Source organism: Cibotium barometz, chromosome 2 (assembly GCF_041138505.1).
Source record: "Cibotium barometz isolate CiBa-2024 chromosome 2, ASM4113850v1, whole genome shotgun sequence".
Taxonomy (NCBI): Eukaryota; Viridiplantae; Streptophyta; class Polypodiopsida; order Cyatheales; family Cibotiaceae; genus Cibotium; species Cibotium barometz.
In genome coordinates this window covers 15,912,971-15,937,077 of record NC_141047.1, presented here as the reverse complement: position 1 = coordinate 15,937,077, position 24,107 = coordinate 15,912,971, and the positions used below count along the sequence as shown (strand labels likewise).

Genomic DNA, 24,107 nt, shown 5'->3' with positions numbered 1-24,107 from the left:
TCACACCTTAAGGCCTCACGTGGAAAAAAATAATTGGCGTTTAACGCCTTAAGGCCTCACATAAAAAATAAAAAATCATTGTTCCATGCCTTAAGTCCTCACGCGGAAAAAAAAAATCAAATTCAATAAAATCCATGAAGTCCAATGCAGATAAGTTTGTGCCACCGTCAAGCACACAATCAAACCCACTGTCAGACCTTGCATCCATCAGACAGAGCCTTGCCGCCGTCAGACCTAGTATCTTTGCCCTCAAACCCACTCCCTTCACTCACTAGAATCCCACACAAAGGCTAGCTCGCTAAAGTTTTTCAAATCCCTAGATTTCCCTAATATCCCAGATAGATTTAATCCCATAAAGATCGTTCTATTGCGAGGTTTATTTCTATTATCAGTTCTCCTATCTCCAATCGGTTTCGGTTTAAGGGATTTACCCTTTAATAAGCTTTTTTACGGATCAAGCTGATTATCCCAAGCTTGGTCGTTGCTGCATTAGCGGTATCGTATGCCTTGAATTATAGAAATATGCCGATGGAACTCGTAAGAATCTTCCTTCAAGTGTTGATAACAATCATATTGATCTATTTTGTACTTGAGTTTCTTACCCATTCCAATGAGATCAACTCAAAGAATCCTGATAAGATCGACCCACCCTACAAGCCCGATAACATCAACTCGTATAAGCCAGATGGGCCCACTGCACCGCCTACATGGTATAGGAACATAAAGGTCCATTTCACGATGTAACCTGTGCCCTATTGTTTCACGAATCTGGAAAACAATCCTGTTTGGAGACTCGTATCTCGTAAACCATGAAGCCATTAAAGTTGCTCTAGTGCTCATCAAAAAGCCGACATTGAGCTCTTTGAAATTGGATTTAAGGGGCCAAGGGCAAAATCCATCATTTTGGTCTCCGACTAGCAACCTCAAAATTTGACCCGAAAATATGTAGCATTATATGGTAGTGATGTGTGTGAATACACTTAGGACCGTCGGCTACTTTTTGCCTTGCTAGGAGGTTTTTCCCCCCATACGTATGTACCTCTTATCTACTCATTTTGGGGTGTGTACTTATCTTTTGTATCTGGCACACATTTGTTTCTTCTTATCTAGTGAGTTTGTGTGCTCTCAAGCTTCTCTATCTTGTGTGTGTGCATTGTTGCAACCCTAACCCTAATTCCAACAATTGGTAGTTCACAACCCTGTTTTTTTGTCTCCGATTAAGATACCCTCTTAGAGAAGAATGTATATACTGTAGTGTGTTGTATACAAAATTTTTGAGGTCCGTGGTGCAATTCAGGCGTGTTTCGGGAATGTTTTGGGCACTGCAAAGTTTTCGCAGACATTCTGGAGAGGTGTCATTTTGGATTGGTTCTGCTCGATTTTGCATGTTTGGGCTGTGTAGGGGCAAAGATTTGGTGTGCAGCAGCATCTACAATGTCTTCAACAACATCGACCATCATACTTTCACCAGTAACACTCTATTCTCTACTCTGCGTTATTTTTCATACACTTTGCACGTGATTCAATCAGTTGGTAGCCATCCAGGGTTGCGTTTAGTGAATACTGAGTACTTGCAGTTTGAGTACTTGCAGTGTGTTGAAAGATTTTGCATTTGGTAGACAGCCATGGCTGGCACTAGTGATATATTCAACATGTTGTCTGCTGAGGACAAACGTGATGGGACTAACTACCCATTGTGGTCCTATATGATGAGGCATGTACTGGTTGCTAAAGGCCTTTTGAATGTGGTCAATGATAGTGAAACTCATCCTGTTTTTCAACTACCAATGCAACCAGGTGCTACAGGTATATTTGAAGTAGAATCTAATACAGATGTAGCTTCTCCACATGCACCACTAGTACCTCCTACTTCTGCTCAAACGAGATGGGATGGAAGAGATGCACAGGCACATGCATTACTTGCACTTTCTGTGAAGTGAAGCATTATTCCTCATATTTGGTCATGTAAGATTTCAAAACAGGCATGGGATGCACTTGCTACATTATAATAGGTGCGTAATGAAGCACGTGTTGCATATCTGCGCAAACAATCGGAGTCTAAGCACATGAATGAGGGAGACTCAATGGACAGCTTCTTGACCAAGATCAAAGATTTTAAGGAGCAACTCGCTAATGTGGATGAGATATATCCTGACAGTACATTGGTGCTGCCCACAATTCTTAATGCATTTTCGGATTCTTATTAGAGTTTTGCCTCTACCCTTAGACTCATGATGAAGGGAAATACAAATGCCCTTACATTTGATGAGCTGGTTTCAGTACTCTTACAAGAAGAGTAGTCTAGGCAAAACAGATCTGTTATGTGAGTTGGTGACCAAGCTTTTGTTCTTTGCATGGTGGCTATAAGACAAAATCAAAATCCTCAAGTAAGGATGCAGAGAAAGAAGGTGATAAGCCTAAAAAGAAGGACAAGTGTCACTATTGCAGGAAATCGGGGCACTACATAAATGAATGCAAGAAAAGGCTAGAGAAGGAGAAAAAGAAAGAATCGGGCATGGTTGTGGTGGCTGATGCATCTGCACCAAGTGCAGAGAACGAAGGAATCTGTAAGTTTTTCTCAAGATGATTGGGCATGGACTGTACATATGGACTGTACATTGTAGTTATGACCCTTCTGTTCATGATGTATGCATGCCAGTAGTGGTAGAATCTGATGCTTGGTACTTTGATAGTGGTGCTAGTAAGCACATTACTTCACAAAAAAATTTGTTCTCATCTTTAAAATCTATCCCAAGTGCAAGAACCGTCACATGTGAAAATGGTTCCTCATATCCTGTCAAAGGATTTGGTAGAGTTGTGCTCACTATTGCAAATGGGGGTGCATTTACTCTTTCTAAAGTTTTATATGTGCCAGGCATTAAGAAGAACTTGCTGTCAGTTTTAGCCTTAGCCTTGTCAAGCTTGATGGTGAAATTTGTGGGTGACAGATGTACAGTTCTTTCAGGATAGAAATGATGGTTATTCTATCATTACCTTAGGTACCTTGTTTCATGGCCTATACAAGATGGATGTATTTGAAAAGTTGCAGCATGATGCTTGCTCAGTCTCTATGACTCTTGTGAGTGATGCAAAATTATGGCATGCACGATTTGGCCATCTGAATCATGGCAGTTTGTTATGCCTTCAAAGGCATGATACGGTGTCTGAGTTGCCAACTCTTGAGACCCCTACTAGACATGTATATGAGGGGTGTATTCTTGGTAAAATGCTTCGGGCATCATTTCCAAAGGATGGATCTATGAGAGCTGTTAAGAAATTATAGCTTATACATAGTGATGTATGTGGTCCTATGGTGAGGACACCATCTATTGGGGGATATCTCTACTTCGTCACTTTTATTAATGATTACTCCAGATATAGCTGGGTGTAATATACAATGCCATACACACCGTTTTGGTTAGAGGTAACTATGTGCGCAAACTGTGTTGAACAAATGCCCTACTAAGGCCTTACAGTGTCCTTATGAAGCTTGGCATGGTAGGAAGCCTTCTGTGGCTCATTTGCGTGTTTTTGGTTGTCTTTCTCTTGTGCCTAAGAAACAACGCAGTAAGCTTGATGATCAGGTAGTTAAATGCATATTTGTGGGATACAATTCAAAAAGCAAGGAATATAGACTCTACCATCTGGCCTCAAAGCGGATTTTGGTAAGTAGAGATGTTGTTTTTGTTGAAAAATCAGTTCAGCCCATGCTTTCATGCAAAAAAACAGCAGAATGTATGCTCACAGGGGACATGTTTGATTCGCTCCTACCTTTGTTTAATGGAGGGTAGCTATATGTAGGGCATTTGAATGCTCTACCAAAGTGCTGAAATTCAGCCTTTGCAGGTGCAAAATCAGCTTGCAAATCAGCCTTTTGGTGAAAAGGCAATTATTGAGGATGTAGAGAGTAGCCATAGAAGAATCTAGGCGTATGCCAAAATGGCTTGTGCAGACATTGAGGGATAGCAAGTTGGCAGCTCCTTTACCTAGCAAAACATGTGCAAGTCTCATCATGCAAATTATTCTCATGTGGATCATATTCTCATTTCTACTTTATGTAATGAGGAGGAACCTGTTTCCTTTGAGAAAGCACAAGATGATGATCATTAGATGCATGCTATACAGGATGAGTATAACTCTATACTCAAAAATGACACATGGTATTTAACAAATCTACCTCATGGCAAGAAGGCCATTGGTACTAAATGGGTTTACAAGTTAAAACGCAAAGCAAATGGTAGCATTGATCGGCCAGACTTGTTGCAAAGGGGTATGCCTAGAAAAAGGGCATTGATTATGATGAGACCTTTGCACCCACATCTCGTATGACTACCATTAGGTTTCTCATTACTTCGGCAACATATCATGGGTGGATTGTACATCAATTGGACATTAACACTGCATTCTTGAATGGTGATTTACATGAGGAGGTATATGTCTTGCAGCCTCCTGGTTTTGTTGTGAAAGGAGAAGAGTTTAAAGTATACAGGTTGAAAAAGGCTCTTTACGGCATAGTGATTTACATGAGGAGGTATATGTATTGCAGTCTCCTAGTTTTGCTATGAAAGGAGAAGAGTCTAAAGTATGCAAATTGAAAAAGGCTCTTTATGGCCTTAAGTAGGCTCCTAGAGCATAGTATGAGAAGATTCATGCATACTTGGTTGCAAATGATTTTTGCAACAGTCCAACAAAGAGAGTACCCTCTATGTGAAGAGGAGTAAGGACACATTTTTGGTCATCGTTCTATACGTTGATGACATGCTGCTCATGGGACCCGATATAGATTAGATTTCATCCCTTAAGGCTAATCATCGTTTGAGATGTCAGATTTGGGGCCCTTGCATTACTATTTAGGGATTCAATTTATGTAGCACAATGATGGCATTGGTATGCTGTGCACAGTCTAAATATATACAGAAGCTATTGAAGAGGTTTAATCTTGAAGACTGTAAACCTATAGCTACACCTATGGAGACACAGGTACTCGACTTAGTCTTCAAGATGCAGGAGACTCTTTTGATGCTAGTTTGTATATCAACAGGCTGTTGGATCCCTTCTTTATGTGTGCAACACGAGGCCAGATATACAGTATGTGGTCTCACAGCTAGGTGATTTATGCATAGCCCAAGTACGAAGCATTGGCAGGTTGTTAAGCGGGTTTTCCACTATTTACACGGCACTCAATATTTTGGATTATTTTATCCAAAGGGGAGTGAGTCACAACTAGCTGGTTCACCAACCGCTATCTTATTGGTTCACCATGTATGTATGATAAGAGTTTTAAAATCTTAAATTTTTATATCAAGATCTCTTTAAACTAAATTCAAAGGCTTTCAAATGTTTTTATTTCTTATCTTTTATCTAACTTAAATATCCCATGTTTATATTATTACTATTATTATTATTTCTTTCACAAAATGCCAAAGTTTTTCCAAGGCTTTCCTTCAAGGCTTAGAAGAGACCCTAAATTCTTTGTTCTAGTCTAATTATTTTTGTGATGCAGATATTACAATATTTTCAGGATATCTACAACAATGTGTGAAACTTCAAGAGTTTTCATATTTTTATTGTTGTGATATTTGAACACCACTTTTATTGTTTTATTCTCGACTCATCATACCTTGAGATAAACTTTCTTATCCACGTGAATATTAGTTGCATCAGACATATCTACATTTGTTTATCTAACACTTTACCATGTAGATGTGTTTCCCCAACATCATATGAGTACGTATTCAACCCATTCATTAATTGCATTGTGTGTTTAAAATTGACACTAATTAATTCAAGATATATAAATCCTAAAACTTATTTTAAATTTTTTGGTATCATGTAGCATGTGCAATAATATTTCTTTTTCATAATGATTCTAGCACTCTCAAGTAAGTTCCTCCATTTTCCATGATTAAAACATCACATATGCTTATAATATTTATGACCTTTTTAATGATGTATTTTGTAGCAAAACTATTCAACACTTGCAAGTAAGTTGCTATCCTCTATAATTTAGTAAATAAGTCCTCCAATATCTCTATGTAAATTTTATCTTTCAGACAGTGATTCAAATACCCTCGAAGTAAGTTTCTCCTTTCCATCTTTACAATAATCATGCTTAAATAATTATGCATAGAATTTTAATTCATACTACTCTAAGTTCTATTTCTTATAAAGTCATAATTAAATATAACCCTAGTCACGTTTGAAAGAATAATCATATTTCAATCCATTCGCATTGTTTCTCATTTTCCTCAATGAAGAGCATCATTTACAATCGAATATATATAAAAGGTACGACTCTCTTACGCTTAAGTTTCATGTTTATTATTCAAGTCTATTCCAATTTCAAATGTAAATTAATCTTTCATCATCCATTCTTCATTTATAATCTCACATCCCCTCAAACAACCTTTCTAACCCAAGGTTAGTATTTCCTATCCATAACCAATTTAACTTTTATTCTTATGATGTTAAGTTTCTCGTGTGATTCTGTTTAATAAATTTATATACCCTATCCATAGAAGTAATAACGACTCACATCTCTTTCGAGTGTTAATATTGTTTTGGACTGATTATTTCAATTACACCACAATAATAGAGGTATGTATATGTATATGTATATGTATATATTCACTTCCTTTTATACAACTTTTTCATTAGTATTTCTATAACATCTTTCTAACCTAAGAACCTAACCATAAATTTAACATTAAGATTAGTTCAAGTTCAGTAACTTAAGTAAAATTTCTAGATAGAGAAAATTTGTGTCAGAATTTAAGTTTCAGGAGGGAACTAGCCACTCCGCCTCAAACTTCTATTCTGAGAAAGGAAGTGATGTATGGAATCAATTTGATGGTATGGGACATCACATTGGTTTCATATACTTACTCCAAACACATTTATGTCTTCTATCTTTTACCATCCTATGTGTGTATGTGCAACGCACCTATGTGGTATGGGACACTTAGACTTGTCTTACATACATTCATTTGATTAGTTCATTGCATATGTATTATGTGTAGATCTAATCTTCCATACCAATCATGAAGCCATCCTCTCATGGGTTTATGCAACTGTATATCGAGGATGCCCATACATGGCATGCTTGTGGGCCTCCACTATTTGTTTTAGTTGGTTCATATGGAGGGGTGATTCTCGGGTTACTTACTCCTGAAAAACATGTGTGTGGCTATTATTTGAATATTTATGGGTTGACTATATCTCAAGACGACGTTGGGATTAATTGATGTGTTCAATTAGTTGTTTAACTAACGTGGACAGCGTTTGAGTATAGCCAACGAGAAGTGTGAGGGTACCGATTAAGGTGTCGCACTGCATGAGATGTGTGAGGGTACCGATTGAAGTGTCGCACTATACAAGGGTACCGATTGAGGTGTCGTATGGCTGGTGGATTGAACGGTGGTGTGAAGATGATGATCATTTTTCTTTTGTGAATCATGTATTAGACTCTTTGTGCATATTATTATTTTGATAATCAGTGTGATGATCACCAATTTAGGTGTTGCACGAGTTTTCTTGTTGGTATTCCATGTCCATAAGAACCTCTGAGCCATGCCTTTGTACCTCTGAGCCATGTTTCGGACCTTTTAGTTTACCTTGCAGGTTATGACATCAATACCTACGAGCATAATCTTGTTCTCTCGATATTTTTCTTACACAACTGAGGACGGTTGCTTCCTTAAACGGGAGGATTGTTATAGGTATATATTTTATCATATTTTTGATGAATTAATAATCGTATAAAAATATGCTTAATGTAGGATTCAACTTAATGGAATGTGCAAATGTGTACAAGATTATTATATGCGCAAATGTATACAAAGTTATTTGATGTAACAATGTCCATTAGCAATTATAATTGGGTAAAGGTTTTTATATGTACAAACCTTAGGAGACTTCATATGGTTGAAAATATGTAAAGCAATACCCCAAAAGTGGGAAAAGAAAGCCCAATTTTTACGCACATCTATTCTTAGCTCCTTGCGCTATTTTTATGAATAAAATTCTCTAAATACTCATGACGTGGAAGTGGAGCTACACGGCATAGGGGGGGGGGAGATTGCACCCAATCTTATCTTGATGGTGATATTATTATATTTCCCTTGCCTTGTGTCATGCTATGTTATTTGATTTCAATTTAATTCAAGTCCTTGTTTTAATTTTTGATATATTTCATGAGTTTTTAATTATTTCTTCAAGAAGTACAAAAGGGTCTCGTGACATATATTAAGGTTGAAGGCATGTATTAATGGAAGGCTGGCACATGCTTTGATTGATAGTGGAAGCATACATAGGTTTAAGTGGCTAATGGAGCAAAGATGGATTGCACAATGGTATGCAAGGATGTGAGGTTGATTCTCACAAATGATTATACTTGCAAGGCTTATTTACTTTTATTGGATATGGGTTCCATTAACATTTTTTGGGATGCGATTGGTTGCAACTTATGGGTTGTTTCACATGAATTTACACAGCAAGAGGATATGAGTTTCATGCATGGAAACCATGAGGTTACATTGACCAGAACTCATGTTTGCCAAGTATCAAGGTGATCAATGCAACACAACTTAAGAGGGAGCTAAAGAAAATGCATATATGTTTTATAGCTTTATAAGAAAGAAAGCAATGAGGAAAAGGGTGAGGTTATGTATAAAGGTATGAAGGAATTGTTAAATGAGTATGAAGATGTGTTCCAAATGCCAAAGTGCTTGCTGCCAAAAAGGGAGGTGGATCATGGAATAGATCTTGAGTCGCATACCAAGCCCATTAACAAACCACCTTATAGATTATCGAAAGTGGAGAAGGATGAAGTGGCAAAGAAAGTACAAGAGTTTATGGACAGGGGTGGGTTACTCATAGCCAATCACCTTTTGCGTCACCTGTACTCTTGGTCAAGAAGAAGGATGGCACTTTTTGCAGCATGTGTGTGGACTATAGGGATTTGAATAAATCTACAATCAAGAATAGATTCCCTATTCCACGAATTGATGACTTGCTTGATGAGTTGAAAGGTGCATGTTTCTTCTCCAAGATTGATTTGAGATCAGGCTATCACCAATTAAGAATCAAGGAAGGTGATGAGTACAAAATGGCATTTTGGGCCAAGAGAGGTCTCTACCATTATTTGGTTATGCCATTTGGGTTGTGCAATGTGCCAACAACATTTCAAGCCCTAATGAACAAGGTGCTTGGACCTTTTCTCTATAAATGGGTGCTTATATTCTTCAATGACATCTTGATATATATAGCAAAGGGGAGAAGGAGCACTTAATGCATGTAAGGGGTATTTTGGATGCTTTATGAGCCAATAACTTGTATGCAAAGGAGAGAAAATGTACATTTATGGCATAAAAGGTTGAGTATATTGGACACATAGTGAGAGCAAAGAAGGCATTATGATGGATCCTAACTCGATCCTAAGAAGGTTGAGTGTGCTAAGAATTAGCCCACACCTACGAATACCACTCAATTAAGGGGATCCTTGGACTTGCCATAATTTTATAGGAGGTTCATTAAGAGGTATGCTTATATTACCTCTTCTCTTACCGACAAGCTTAAGAAAGGAGCTTTCTTTTGGGATGCTAGAGCCGATAAGGGCTTCCAAGAACTCAAGAAAATTCTCACATTAGCCCCTTTGTATGCCCAGACTTCATGAGGCCATTTGTGGTTCAAGCTAATGCTTGTGGAAGAGGCATCGAGGCTATTTTGTTCCAAGAACATGGAGTGATTGAATTTGAGAGCCGAAAGCTTGATGAGAACAAAATGGTTATGCATGTCTATGATCAAGAGATGTTGGCAATACTTCATGCAATAAATAAGTGGCATCATTACTTATATGGGAGTCATTTGAGTGATCATAGAGTGCTTCAATACTTCTTGTCTCAGCCTACACTCCCAAGCAAAGAAGGTGGGTGGCTACATTACAAAATTATGATTTCAAATTCTCTTACATGAAAGGGAAAGAGAATGTTGTAGCGGATGCACTGGGGTATGTAGATGCATGGAAATTTCGGAGGTACATAAAAATTGGATTTTGGATATTCAATAAGAGTACCTATTGGATGTGGAAGTGGCACCAATGTGGCAAAAATTACACAAAGGGTCCCATGATGATTTGCTACATTTTGAACTTCGTAATGGACTCATTTATTACAAACGCAAAGTCTACCTTGTGCCTACATCAAGCTACAAGAAGAGGGTGTTAGAAGAGATGCATTCTTCTCCATTATCGGGGCACATGGGGCTTTTTAAGACCTTTGAGAAGGTGTGGAAGAGTTTTTATTAGAAAGGAATGTGGAAAGATGTGTATACTTTTGTGACAATTTGATTGCCTTGTTCACAAAACAAGGATCCCACACATAAGCTCACTATTTTGCTTCAGTCTTTGCCTATTCCCGATGGCAAATGGACACACATCTCTATGGATTTCATCATGAGGCTTCCTCATATAAGCAGGGGATGGGATAGCATATATATTGTGGTAGACCGCTTGACAAAAGAGGCACATTTTATTCCTTCCAAGGTCAAATTTTCAGCATCTATGGTTTCAAAACAATTTGTGGATCATGTGTTCAAGTTGCATGGAGTGCCACAACAAATTGTTAGTGAGGGTTATGAGTTCTTTTTGGAGGACATTGTTTGAGATCATGGGGAGACTATTTTGACACCTAGCTATCACCCTGAATCCGATGGGGACAAACCGAGAGGGTGCACAAGTGGGTGGAAACTTACTTGAGGCACTATTGCCATGATACAAAAGGTGTTTGGGATGAGTGGTTGCCGCTTGCCGAGTTTGCTTATAATATTACACATCATGAGAGCATTGGCATGTCACCTTTTGAGGCACTCTATGGGTACAAAGTGAATATGCCAATTATGGTTTAAAAGCAAAAGGGGGTCCTAATGCAAAAGAGGAGATGGAAAAGTTGTATGCACTCTTGCAACAATGCAAAGCTAATATGAAGCAAGCTCAAGAAAGGATGAAACACTATGCTAATGCTCATCGGAGGCCATTGGAGTTCATATGGAGGGTGATTAGGTATTCTTGAGGATTCCCAAGACAAGATATGGTTCTCTCAAGGGCAACACAAATACCAAGTTGCTTATCGCTACTATGGGCCATACAAGGTGGTGAGACGTGTTGGTGAAGTTGCTTATCAATTGGCACTTCCATCAACCTAAAAGATTCATGATGTGTTCCATGTCTCACATCTCAAAGCTTACCTTGGGCCGAAGGTATTTGTGCAAGATAAATTACCTCTAGTGACTGAGGAGGGGATGATTATGTGCTAGAAGCAATTTCGGGTACAAGAGAAAGAGTTCTTCGCAGTACATTAGTGGAGTACTTGGTCAAATGGTGAGGGCTACCTAAGGATGAAGCTTCTTAGCAACCCACCTCTACATTGGAAGGATTTGAAGGGTTGTTGGATGTATTTTGGAAGTCTAACGAGGGTTAAGAACAGTGAATTAGCTTGTTGGAAATTCATGTAAATTCATTGTGGACAGGCTTATACCCTTGGAAATCGGATGCATAATGTTTGGAAGCTGCTCAAGGTTTTCATTCCATTATGGGGTAGATGTTATGACTTGTTTTGAGGGCTTATTGAGTAGTTTACAACCATATACATGCAATTTTGGCTTCCTGTACATGGTGTGAGCTGAGCTTCAAGTTTGACATGAGTCCATTGACATATACTCCATCCATGTGGATTGTAATTGTACATATCAATGGTTTTGAGAACGAAAACTTTTGGGTGGGGATCGTTTATAAGAAAGTGAAATGGTCTCATATGAATAATGAGCCCAAGGCTAATGGACCATACCCATGGGCAACACTTATGATAGTGTGAAAGGGTGGTCATGTAAATATGTCAACAAATAGGCCATATTTGGGGTACCTTTTGACAACCATCCCATTATAATACAAGTCAATTACTCTCTTCTCTCTCTAAACCTAGGCTAATCAACCTAATCAAGGCTAATTAGGATAATTTAAGGCTAATCTAGAAGCTCCTTTCTTTCATCATCATTGATGATATAGCATGCCACCTCATGCCATGTCACATGCATTAAAACATAAAGGGGGGAGAGCTGCCACCTCCCTCAAATTACCACATCATTAGTCTATGTCATCAAAACATCCACCATGGATATATTACATCATCTTGAGTTGGTGCCACCTGTCACACACGTGTTTGCCACATCAGCATTCCCACATGCCACATCATTAACTCGAGTTTCTATGTCATCATCACCTCCCATGCATGGGTGCATCCATTCATAGTTTCATATACATAATATATACATATATATATATATATATATATGTAATTTATAGATAATCCATGCATATGTATGTAAAATACTCTTATGATATTTATTTATTTTAAATAAAATATACATCAATTAGAAAATATATTATTACACTTATATGATTTTTTAAAATGGGCTATTTGTTAATTTATTTAATAAGTAGATATATATTATTTAAAGGTATATTTTTAAATTATTTTCTATTTTTTTAATAATAAAATTTTACTTTTTTAAAATAAATAACATATATAAATTAAATAGTATACTATTTTATAGCTAAAAGTAATATATTTTGTCTTCTTCTTTAAAAAGTTTTTTAATTTTTTAGAATTATTGTTTTAAAATATTCTTTACAAAATATATTATTTCAAAATCCTCCCCATTTAAAAAATCTAACGAAAGATATCATATAGATTTAATAAAAAGATATATCTATCAATCCACCATAAACATCCAAAGAAAGAGATTGATTCATTCAGTTTAGAAGAAGCGATGGGCTGGTCTTCATATTTGCAAAGAAGATGGGGTTGTTGTTGAAGGTTGGAGGATTTAAGAAGAAATTATAGTCCAAAATTCAACAAGCAATGTGGCTAGAGCTTCATGCAGTTCAAAATAGTCTACATGAGAAACTTTGGCAATGGTGATTGCATCTATCTCCAACCTCTGCACATACCACTAACATGGTTAGGTCTCTGAATTGTCGTGTCGCATCATTGTTGGAACTTAAAAACATGGAATGGATGATCGATGTTGAAGTGGCCCAGCATCAATGGTGTATGAGGAAGGAGATAAGAACGAGAGCTTTTATGGTCTGTCCTTAATGCTAATGAAGAAGGAAGAATGAATAAAGTCCTAGAAACGCCGAAAGAACATGGAGCTCGCTAGAAAGAAGATGTCGTTGTGAGAAGGAGGCGAAGGCAAAATTGAAGAAAGAGCAAGATGAGAGGATACATGCTACACTCAAAGCTGGAAAACTAGACGAGGCATGCTAAAATGAGGAGCTTGAGAGAACTTGGGCGATCACACTAGTCGTGTTGGATCGATGATCCAAGAAGTGAGCGATCCCAAACTTTAAGTAATCCAGCGATCTAAGAATTCAATCATCCAAAAAGTTAGATCATGGCAATTTGAGTGGTAGAATCTCGATCCATGGTCAAGAAATGACGATTCTAGACTAACGATCCAAGACCTTGGATAGTTAGGGGTGAGTGTGATCTAAAAAGCAGGCGATCCTAGACTTCAGGGGATCTTGGTCATGCTAAATGCAATTTTGTCATGCTCTGTAAGATGCTAAGTGAGGGGGTCCATGGGCTTTCAGTGTCAAGGTTTCTAGCCTAAGTGTTTGGTGTGTGGATGATGTGACATCATGAAAGTGCTCGTGAGATCAAAAGATAGAAGAGTGCCTAATGCTAGTGTCAATTAGGTGTGACACCTAAATGCTTTCAAAAAAATGTTCCAAACAAGTATGTGACACAAGAAAAATTGTAAGCAAAGGGTCTTGGGCTTCTAATGGTGGTGAGGTTCACTAAAAGTGTTCCTTTGGTGCCTCTTGTTCCTTTAACGACTTAATTCCATCATGCCTCCTGACTTAGTTGGACTTGAGACTTATGCTTACCGCATCTACATAGGTGACTTAATTGAACTCTTATGCTTGTCTCTCCAGCACAAGTGACTACTCGACTTGTGAAAAGTAAACTTTTCTCTTATGTGCAGGTGATGTGAGCCTTCTAGGAATTACACATGGGCATGTCTTTTGCAACCTGACTCTTGACTCTTATGCCTTAGGCTCGTTTTGGCCCTTGGCAACTTGACTTTTGAACTCTTATTCCATTGGTGCATTTTGGTCTCAAGCAACCTGACTTTTGAGTCAGTTGCTTAGCTAATCTCATTCCTTCTTTCTTTCTTGTTGTTTGCTATGTTTTAAGCACTGGTTTTTTTAGCATTGTGACTCGTGCACTAAGGGGGTATGCGTCATCTTGAAGAGCTTAGATTCTACCTAGGTTAAGAATAAGCTTTGATTGTCCTTGGGCCTTCTTATGAGGGATAGTATTAAGGCCATGCTCATCTAAGGTTTTAGCAAGTAGGGAAGCTAGGATTTCTTGCTATGCTAAAGAAGAGGGTAGCTCTTGGATTTACTTTTGAAGTAGCTCCTACTCTTCAAATAGTCCATGTTTTCTCTACTCTCAGGGGATTCACTTATCTCATAAGTATGTAGCCTATCACACTTGAGTTCAACAAAAAGATATTTTTATTTTAAATTTTTTAGAGAAATTTATATACAAAGGGCCTCATTAATAGAATTTTGAAAAAAAGTTACATATTTGTATTAAAAAAGGATTAATTCTAAATATGCAAAATCTATAGGTAAGGAGTTTTAGATATAGGCGTTGACTCACATGATATACTAGGGTTACATGTAGTGGTATAGGCCTTGAACACAAGTGATATATACTAAGTTTACATGTAGTAAACTTCTCGAGGCTCTACTTTAGCTTTCCCTTTATCTTGCTTTTTGGGCCTCCATACTTGTTTTGAGGTGACTTGTCAATGCTAACTCCTAAGTTGAGCATGATAATCATTTTGTTAAGTATTCTCTTCTCACTCTAGGATGGCTGCATCTTTGTGTAGATTGTATCTTTGGTATCCAAATTTGACTCCTCCCTTAGTAGTATCCCTGGCTACTTCTATGGTTACCCATCCCTATGTGGTGGCTGGATAGAAATGTTTTACAGAGATGCCATTTTCATCATGCAATGCTTGTTACATGTGCAGAATCTTTGTGTCTTCTTTCGGCCCTAAGCACTACATAGGAACACTTGATACAAGAACAATCAGCATAAATAGAGAATAGAAAGAGAGAGAGAGAGAGAGAGAGAGAGAGAGAGAGAGAGAGAGAGAGAGAGAGATGGATGTATATTCAGTATATTCAGAGTTTAAAAAGGTACATCATCTGTGGCCTTTAGCTTTCCCTATAATCTATGACCTGCCCCACCTTGGGGCAAGATGAATGGATTGAAACTTGGCCATGCCTTTTTATAGGCCTTGGAACACATAATGACCTAACCTGGCCAAAAGGAGACGGATTCACATGGCTAGGATTTAGATTTAATAAATCCAAAGTTATTGGCTATTTTATGATTGGACTGTTATTTATAGTAGTAAGCACTATATAAGTGAGTCAGTGGATTATTATTGATTCCTTGTGGTCTGGATCTGGACCAAGAGGCTTACTCTTGCCATGGACGTGGCGAATCACGGGTAGTCTTGCCAAGGGTCCTAGTGGGCAGGCACTGGTGGTATGGGATGCCAGGGTTGACCGGCATGGACTCATGAGAGTGGAACCTTAGCCCTTAGCTAGCCCGTGAAGGGTAGTTGTTTCCCATTCTCCCTTTGGATCTTCTTGGATTGGCTCTAAGGGTGGCATCCCCTTTGCCAAAGCCTATGCAAGGGCTTAGGCTTGTGCTGCATCGTCCAACCTATCCCTTTCCTAGGTGTCTGTCTGTAGAGTTTACATTCTTTTGAGGTTTCTCTATTCTGCTAAAGCCCTTCTCGTATCCAATTATGGTTTCCTTTGATTTAGGATTTGGATTTGCCTCCGAGCCTCTTTGAATTTTATTTCTACCTTCGACTCTTCACTTGTCAGCTATAAGGTCTCTCCAGTCCTTGCAATGCCTTCCGTGTCCCTTTTAATCCTAGGAGTGTGAGAGATTTTCTTGTTACGATTGTGTATTAGGTGATCCTTGGGAGGAGTCCCCCACAATTGGTCTCAAAGCTAACCTAACCGTGGAGGTAGGAAAAAGCAAGGTTTGCGTATCATTTGTGTTTTGGTATCTCTTGGTGAAAGTGCCTCGAGAATCCCTATTTTGAAAGAAAAAAACCCTAGTTTCTCTCTAATTATTAGCACTACAGATTGTGTTTGTGCTTTTTTTGCATGGTGTATGTGGTCGCTACTACCATGGGTTGTAGTGCTTGCAGCCAGGCATGGTTGAAGGTATTGCAACAACCACAGAAGTTGCATAGGAACAGATTATGCACAGTTAGGCCAACCCTATAGCAGGTTGTACAGCACCTAGAACAGAGAAAGAGAGAGAAGAGGTGGATGGTGGCTGTTTGATGAGACAAGTAGCCAATCTCGTGATTCGTGTTGCCAAAGGCAGGAAGAGCCATCTCGGCTACTATGGTTCAACCTATCAAACGATAATGGACAAACGATAATGGAAAAGGCAGGTTTTAGTCCATCTATAATAGGGTGGAATATTTTTAGAACAAAAAGCTATGCTATTTTTAAAAAGCATAGGGGTTGTTTTTATAAAACACAAGCAAAGAGCGGTTTTTTCGCGCACGGTTAAAAAAAGGCTAGTTTTTTTGGGGAAAAAATCACTTGGGTGCTTTTTTACCCATGGACTTAGATCCCTTGTACTCAGCCCGTGACAAAATTTGTTGAAGGTAGTTGCGAGGATTCTCAATCAGCTCTTCATCTCTCGTGTGTGGAGTACAAGGGGTCACCTTGTTTGCATGTTTTTCTCTAGTTTCTTGCATGAAATGTATGTTTTATCCCCGACTTTTTTGAATTTTCAGAATCAGTCACATAGGAATCTTATAGCATCAGATATTTCTTTCTTTATATTTCTTCCTTTACCACGGCGGCACGACTCCACTTTGTCGATGAGGTTTTCAATCATGAGGAAGATCATCCTCAAGGGTTAGGGGAACACATGGAGGTGCAACATGGTAGAAGAAGGTGAGAAAGTTACTCTGAGGAGTAGGTGACACAACTCCGAGTAGAGTTTCAAGAAGTAATTCAGGTTTTGCAAGATCAGGTGATTGTACTTCAACGAGCGGTGATTGGTGCAGTCACCGTCTCTTGTGAGATCGGCAGCAATAGCTCCTTCTTCACACCCAACACTTTTGCGGGTGAGAAAAAGGAGAGGACCTAGGAGGTGGTTGAGGGGTCTCTTGAAGAGGAAATCCCTAACATCTTGGAGAGAACTTAGGAATAAACCGAGTACTTGGGTGGAGTTCGAGATTGTGTTTCGAGATGACTTTCTCTAGGCGGAGGAAGAGTTTGATATTGTGGCCAAGTTTACAGACTTGTACATGAAGAACCTATCTTTTGATATGCACTTATAGAGATTCAAAGAGTTGCAGTCCCGAGCGGCACAATTGGATGTCGCAACCTTATGTGGGTTTTTGTCCGTGGGATGGCACAAGAACACAAGATTTAGGTAAAGAATAATCATAGCAATACAATGGAGGATGCCATCCAGGATTTATGACGAGATGATGGTCAGCTAGACTCATAAAAACGCCTCTCCAAAACCTCTAACCATAGAAACCACTGAGTAGGTTTCGAGTCGTAAAAAAGTTTAAGTCTAAGAAGGCTCCACTAAACCAAACCTAGTTTTCAAGTGAAACCAATCTAAATAAGGATTAGAAGCACTAGTAGACCCTTTAGAACATTACGGAGAGCAGGTGTTTCTCTTGCACCATGTGAAGGCGAGTTGTCCAACTAAGGGCATAATTTGGAATACAAGGGATCTCGGCCACCACCATTCGGCGATGGGAAGTTAGATATTGGGAAGTTAGATAGAACTAACTATACAGTCCGGAAGTTTAAGATAAGGTCCATTCTGGATTCTTATGAGTTGTGGGAGATAGCTACTAGGATTGATGTGAAGCCATGTCTAACTTAGGATCTGACAAATCCATTATAAACAATACCACCAAATCCCTCTCTTGCTTTGGCATGGAGGAGAAGGAACACAGATATCTTTGGAGATACTCTATGTGCCATCGTCATAAGTGTCATTGAATCTGTGATGATTTTGATTCTGCATACAACTTTTGGGTGGTTTTATGAAACCGATATGAAACGATGAATTAGACAAGGATACAAAACCTTGAGAATCAGCTTAGTGTGAGAGAAGGTTTCTGATGGAGAAGTAGTTGGAGTAGTTTATTATGCGAGGGGATCTACGAGGTCAGATGGTGGCAATTCACATCAACAACTCGAGTGAAGATCTGGTACATAGGTGCATCAATATCTTGTCCCAAAAGTATGAGAATTTGGTCACCTCATTGAACACCTAGGTGACAAACCCTCCTCTAACTTATGCGAGGGGATCTACGAGGTCAGATGGTGGCAATTCAGATCAACAACTCGAGTGAAGATCTGGTACATAGGTGTATCAATATCTTGTCCCAAAAGTATGAGAATTTGGTCACCTCATTGAACACTTAGGTGACAAACCCTCCTCTAACTTTTGAAGAGTTTAGTGCCATGCTAGTGGAGGAGTTGTTTGAAGAGTAGGGATGGTAGTGATTTCGCTTTCTTTGCTAGCACAAAGTAAGGTAAGGGGAAGGACTCTGGAAAACCCTCTTCTTCTGGAAAGAAGAAGAAGACAGTGAAATGCTTCCATTGGAAAAGCCTTGGTATATGCAGAAAGCAGTGAGAGAGGCATATGAGAAGAATGGTACGTTGGAGCCGTTAAAGGAGGAGTCAAGTAATAGTGTTGAAGTAGAATTGGAGCTCTTTATGGAAGACGTTGATGACATGCTGCTCACTTTTCCCTAACGAGGAGAAGATTTCAGCCTTCAAGGATGAATTACATGTCATTAGAGATGACACATTTGGGCTTGTTGCATTGTTATACACTTTATGCAACATGATGATTGGATTGTGGTGTTGCAGTCAAAGTACATATAGAGGTTTTTTACACAGTTTGGTCTTAAAGACTATAAGCTTGTTGCTACACTGGTAGATAGGTGTTAATAAGCTTTGTCTCTCTAGGATGTAGGTGAATCATTTGATGTATCACTTTATCAATAAGCTATTGGGTGCCTCATCTCAGACATTTAGTTTGGGGTCTCCAAGTTGAGCAGGATTATGCAAAGTCATCATGGAAGTAAGCATTAGAAGGCAACCAAGTGAGTATTCTGATACTTAGAGAGCACTCGGTCCCTTGGTCTATTCTATGCTAAGGGAGGTGATATTTAGCTACACGATTTCAGTGACTCTAATTAGACTGGATGTTATGACACACGAGTGTCCACTAGTGGCTTTTGTTTTCATCTTGGTGACTCATGTATATCATGGCTTAGTAATAAGAAGCAGCTTAAAAGTGGCCAATTTGAGCTATGAAACTAAGTATATGATAGCTTTTATAACAATAGTGGAGTGTGTATGTCTCAGATGCCTATTGGAAGATCTTGGTATTGGAGAATAGTCCCCCACCTCCATCTTCATTGACAACAAGAGTGCATTATAGCCATTTTGAGGAGGAGCTTCCATGTTACAATCCTTTTATTTTAATCATGTTATAGTCCATCAAATTCAAAGTATTTGCAAAAAGTGTTTTGTTCCAAAGGAAAGAGTGTAGATTAAGAAGAATCTCTAACACATATCCAACTTATAATGATGTTTGCAATGCAATACACCTTGGATGCATTTGTAATTCATTTAAGATTAATAATCTCTATCCTTATCTTAATTTTTTCCTTTAAGCATTTATAATGATGGATTAGAGTGTAGTTCTTGGCTTTATTATAAGCTTGTTAGATATGTATTAGATCTCATTGTTAATAACAAGAAGAAGAAGGATAGAAAGAAGAACCCCTTCATCCAATTTATCAATTTAAGGTCATCACAAAGAGCTCTGTTACACTCTTAAAGATGATCAAGGTGGTATAATTGTCAAATAAACCTCTGCAAAAGCTAAGGCAAAGGCCGTAATAGTTTCTTCTACAAGGATGCCACCTTGCTCATCTTCGAGGTTATAATAGAGTTCATGGAAAGTTTTAATATTGTAGCTTACTTTCCTTCCTTCAAGCCATAATTCCCAATAGAAGTACTCTTTTTGGGATATTAGCCTCGTCCTCCATATGCCTTACAAATAAAGTTGCCATATTGCTAAATCTAGCTCATGAAAAAAATAGAGATATAATTATCCTCTTAAGGCATATCTCATGTCTTGTTATCATTGTATACTTTATGTCTTGGAGTAATTACGCCCATAATCTACCATGCATGATCTTGGATTTATATAATGGAAATATAGTGGCTAGACGCAGAGAAGTTATCACAAGTATGGGTGGAATAGCCGGTAGCTAGTGAGACTAGATGGAGACAACCAAACATTGCATAAGGAGGCTATCAAGGCAGAAATTTCCATCGCACCGCGAGAAGTTTGAGACCCAAGAATAAAATGAACCCATCCTATTGTATATTAACAATTGTAGGTTATAACTGTAGGTTAGCATAACTAGATGACAAAGAGACAAGGCTATGATTAGCCAATTTTATATTCATTTGGGGGTTTGATAGATAATTATACATTCACTCTACATTTCATGGAGATATACATAGTATAATTTGGAGTTATAACTACTAAGCTCTTGTGATTTGATATTTATACATTCCTTGGGGGGTTCACGGCCAAAATCATGCATCATTCTCAATCTTGAATGGATTGAAACTCTGCTGTACCATGCCATTTCCTGTTCCTGTCCCTGTTTCTCATTCACAAGTCTCACTATGCTTATACATTTCATAGGTTTGATAGAGTGCTGTTTCAGAAGCCGTTTCTCCTCCATTTCTGTTACCTTACTTGGTGGTTCCTGATTCTTACATATGCCCAGCAGATCCATTCCCCTTACCGTTTTCTTGCAGCTACGAGCTAAATACCTGCAGGTTGTCTCTGAGCTGGTTTACTTCCCCGATGATCCTGCCAACAACAATGATGGATTCCAGTCTTGCATTTAAGGTAAAAATGAACTGAAGGTACCCTCCAAAGGAATGCGATTGAGAGCATCCTCTGTCTGGGAAGTCAAGAGTGCCAGCCATGGAGTCCTCCTTAGGGTGGGGAACCAGGCTGTCCACTGTGTCCGTTCCCAATTCCTGCAGATGGCCTTGAGCTGATTTACATCCAATGATCCTGGAAACGATGGTGATGGATTTCAGCCTTGCAACTAAGGTAGAAAGGAGCTGAAGGTACTTTCCAAAAGAGTATGATTGAAGGCATTCTCAGCCTGGGAAGTCCATGGAGCTCTTCAACCAGAGGTGGTCAAAAGCCAATGAAACTCAAGCCTGTCGTTGATGCCAAAAAGAGGTGCACCAAAATCAGAGGGACGGTGGGCAGCATGCGAGCAGGCAAAAGCCTGAACTGCTTAAGGTGATTAAAGTGGCTGGGCAGATATGAGGAAATCAAGCCACCACGTTGGGCATGGTCAATTGATAACTTGATGCTATTGACATTGTCCAGCATGCCACCATCCACATAGATATTTGGCATTAGAACATGTCCTGCTGCTTCTCTATGATTCATACTACATGGCAGCAAGATGATCAAAGCACCATTTACCAAAATCCGAACTGCAATGTGCTCTGCAATGACTAAGCAGAGCCGTCAACCCTTGATAATTCTGTTGGGATGACACACTTCGAAATAAGCTTTCGGCCTCAGAGAGGAACCCTGCCCGACCAAGAAGGTCGACCATGCAATTGTAATGGTCAAGTGTTGGTGTAATGCCATAGCTTTCTCTCATTGACTTAAACTGATAACACCCTTCATTAACAAGGCCTTCATGACTGCATCCTGAAAGAAGACCAACAAACGTCACTTCATTAGGCTTTAAACCATCTTGTTGCATCTCATGAAAGCATTGCAAGGCCATTTCATACTTATTATGTAGGGAAAATCCAGTTATTATTGCATTCCATGTCACCAAATCTTGCTTAGATGATCTGCAGAACACCTGGTGTGCATCCTCAAGGTTACCACATCTGGCGTACATGTCAATAAGAGTGTTTGCAATGATAACGGAAGTCCCAAAACCAACCTCAGTAAGGTAAGCGTGTATAAGATTTCCCTGATTGAGCGCTGTTATGGTGGCACACGCCTTCAAGGTGCTTGCAAAGGTGACAGCACTTGGCACTACACCTTTTTGCTGCATTTGAGAGAAAAGCTCTAGTGATTCCTGGCCAAGACAATGCTGGGCATATCCAGCAATAATAGCATTCCATGTCACAGAATCCCGATTTGGCAGCGTGTTGAACACAATGCGTGCATCCAGAATGCTTCCACAGTTAGTATACATGTCTATAAGGGTGTTGCCTACATAGAGTTCTGACTCAAACCCACCACAAACAATATCTACATGTACAATCTTTCCCTGCATTAGATCTGTTAAGCTGGAGCATGCTTTGAGGAGGTTAATGAAGGTCACATCGTTCGGCGACCTGCCCTCAAGTCTCATCTCCTGAAAAAGTTTAATAGCTTTCCTAGCACACCCACACACAGTATATCCTGTGATCATCACATTCCATGTTGCCACACTCCGCGAACCCATTTGGCCAAACACTTTGCATGCAGCTGCAATGCTTTTGTGCTTGACATACATATCGATGAGCGTGTTGCAAACAATGACCTCCGATCTGAGACCCCTTTCAATGATGCATAAATGGATCAGCTTGCCTTGATGTAGTGCTGCTGAGCTGGAGAAGGCCTTCAGAAGGTTGACAAATGTCACACTGTTTGCCTCCACACCCTGTACTTGCATCTGCTGAAACAGCTGGAAAGCGGCCCAGCCATCCCCATGATGGGCATATCCTCCAATCATGGAACTCCACGTCACAATGCAACGCTCTACAGATGTGTTGAACAGGACGCGGGCATCCTCCATTTGCCCACATTTGGCATACATGTCGATAAGAGCATTGCCAAGGATCAGAGGGGACCCAACACCACTCTCAACAATGTGGGCATGTACGGCCATGCCATGTGAAGGGCATGCTGCCGAGCTACATGCGTTAAGAACAGCAACAAAGACATATCCATCCGGGTAAACATCTGATTTGATCATGCAATGGTAGAGATGGATAGCCTGGTAAGCTTCACCCAGCTTGGCATGTGCAGAGATGACAGCACTCCACGTGAAAACATCCAACTTAGGGAGGCTGCTAAACACTAGATTAACATCGACTAAGCTCCCTGATGAAGCAAACATGTGAATGAAGCAATTTCCGAGGAATACATTAGATTCATACCCATGTTTCTTGGCAAGGGAGCGCACGTGCCTGCTAGCCACCAGGTCCTTTGTGTTGGTGCATTGTTGTGAAAGCCAGCAAAGGGTATGAAAGGAAACCCTACTGTTTGCTTCGCCGGAGGCTTCCAACCCTTCGATTATTAGATCAAAATTTCTCGAACTTTCCGAAGCAGTTGGGCTCAGGAGAGCCTTCTTCAGGGTTTCCAAGGATACACAAGCTCTTTGTCTCAGTCCTCCAAGTCTCATACCATGTGAAACCTAATTTTGGAACAGAAACAGCCGCTTCATATTTACACATTCGTTTCTCTCTCTCACCCTCTCTCGATTTATTTATATTTATGTATATATGCTTCTGAGGCTGACATTTGGTAAAAACATTACACCATGGTCCACCTTAGCCTATATATTTAAACCCTTGGTTGTATCTCAATAAATATGTAGATATGTATATATTTAAACCCTTGGTTGTATCTCAATAAATATGTAGATATGTATATATTTGTGTCCCCCCACATGCCTACATCTATTTGCTCTCTCTCTCTTCCTAAGTCCCAGCACCCAAGGGTTCAAACAAGAAAAGCATAAATAGTAAACGACCTTACCTTGAGTTCATTGAGAAGAAGAGCTTACAAGTCAAAAAAGGTGAGAGACCTAAAGCTGTAAAGCCATTCACTAATTTGAGTCATAAAACATAAAAAAACCGTAAGCTCAAAAAAACCTAACCCTAACAAATA

General features: G+C 39.2%; 1 protein-coding gene across 1 annotated transcript; it reads right to left on the bottom strand.

Moving 5' to 3' along the window:
* Positions 1–20,600: 20,600 nt before the first annotated feature.
* Positions 20,601–23,699, bottom strand: LOC147640710 (pentatricopeptide repeat-containing protein At4g39530-like). Its single transcript, XM_086814435.1, has 2 exons — positions 22,010–23,699; positions 20,601–21,923 (listed from the first exon to the last, which is right to left on the bottom strand). The coding sequence occupies exons 1-2, from the start codon at positions 23,617–23,619 to the stop codon at positions 21,911–21,913; spliced, it is 1,623 nt and encodes a 540-aa protein (XP_086670561.1). The 5' UTR covers positions 23,620–23,699; the 3' UTR covers positions 20,601–21,910.
* Positions 23,700–24,107: the final 408 nt, after the last annotated feature.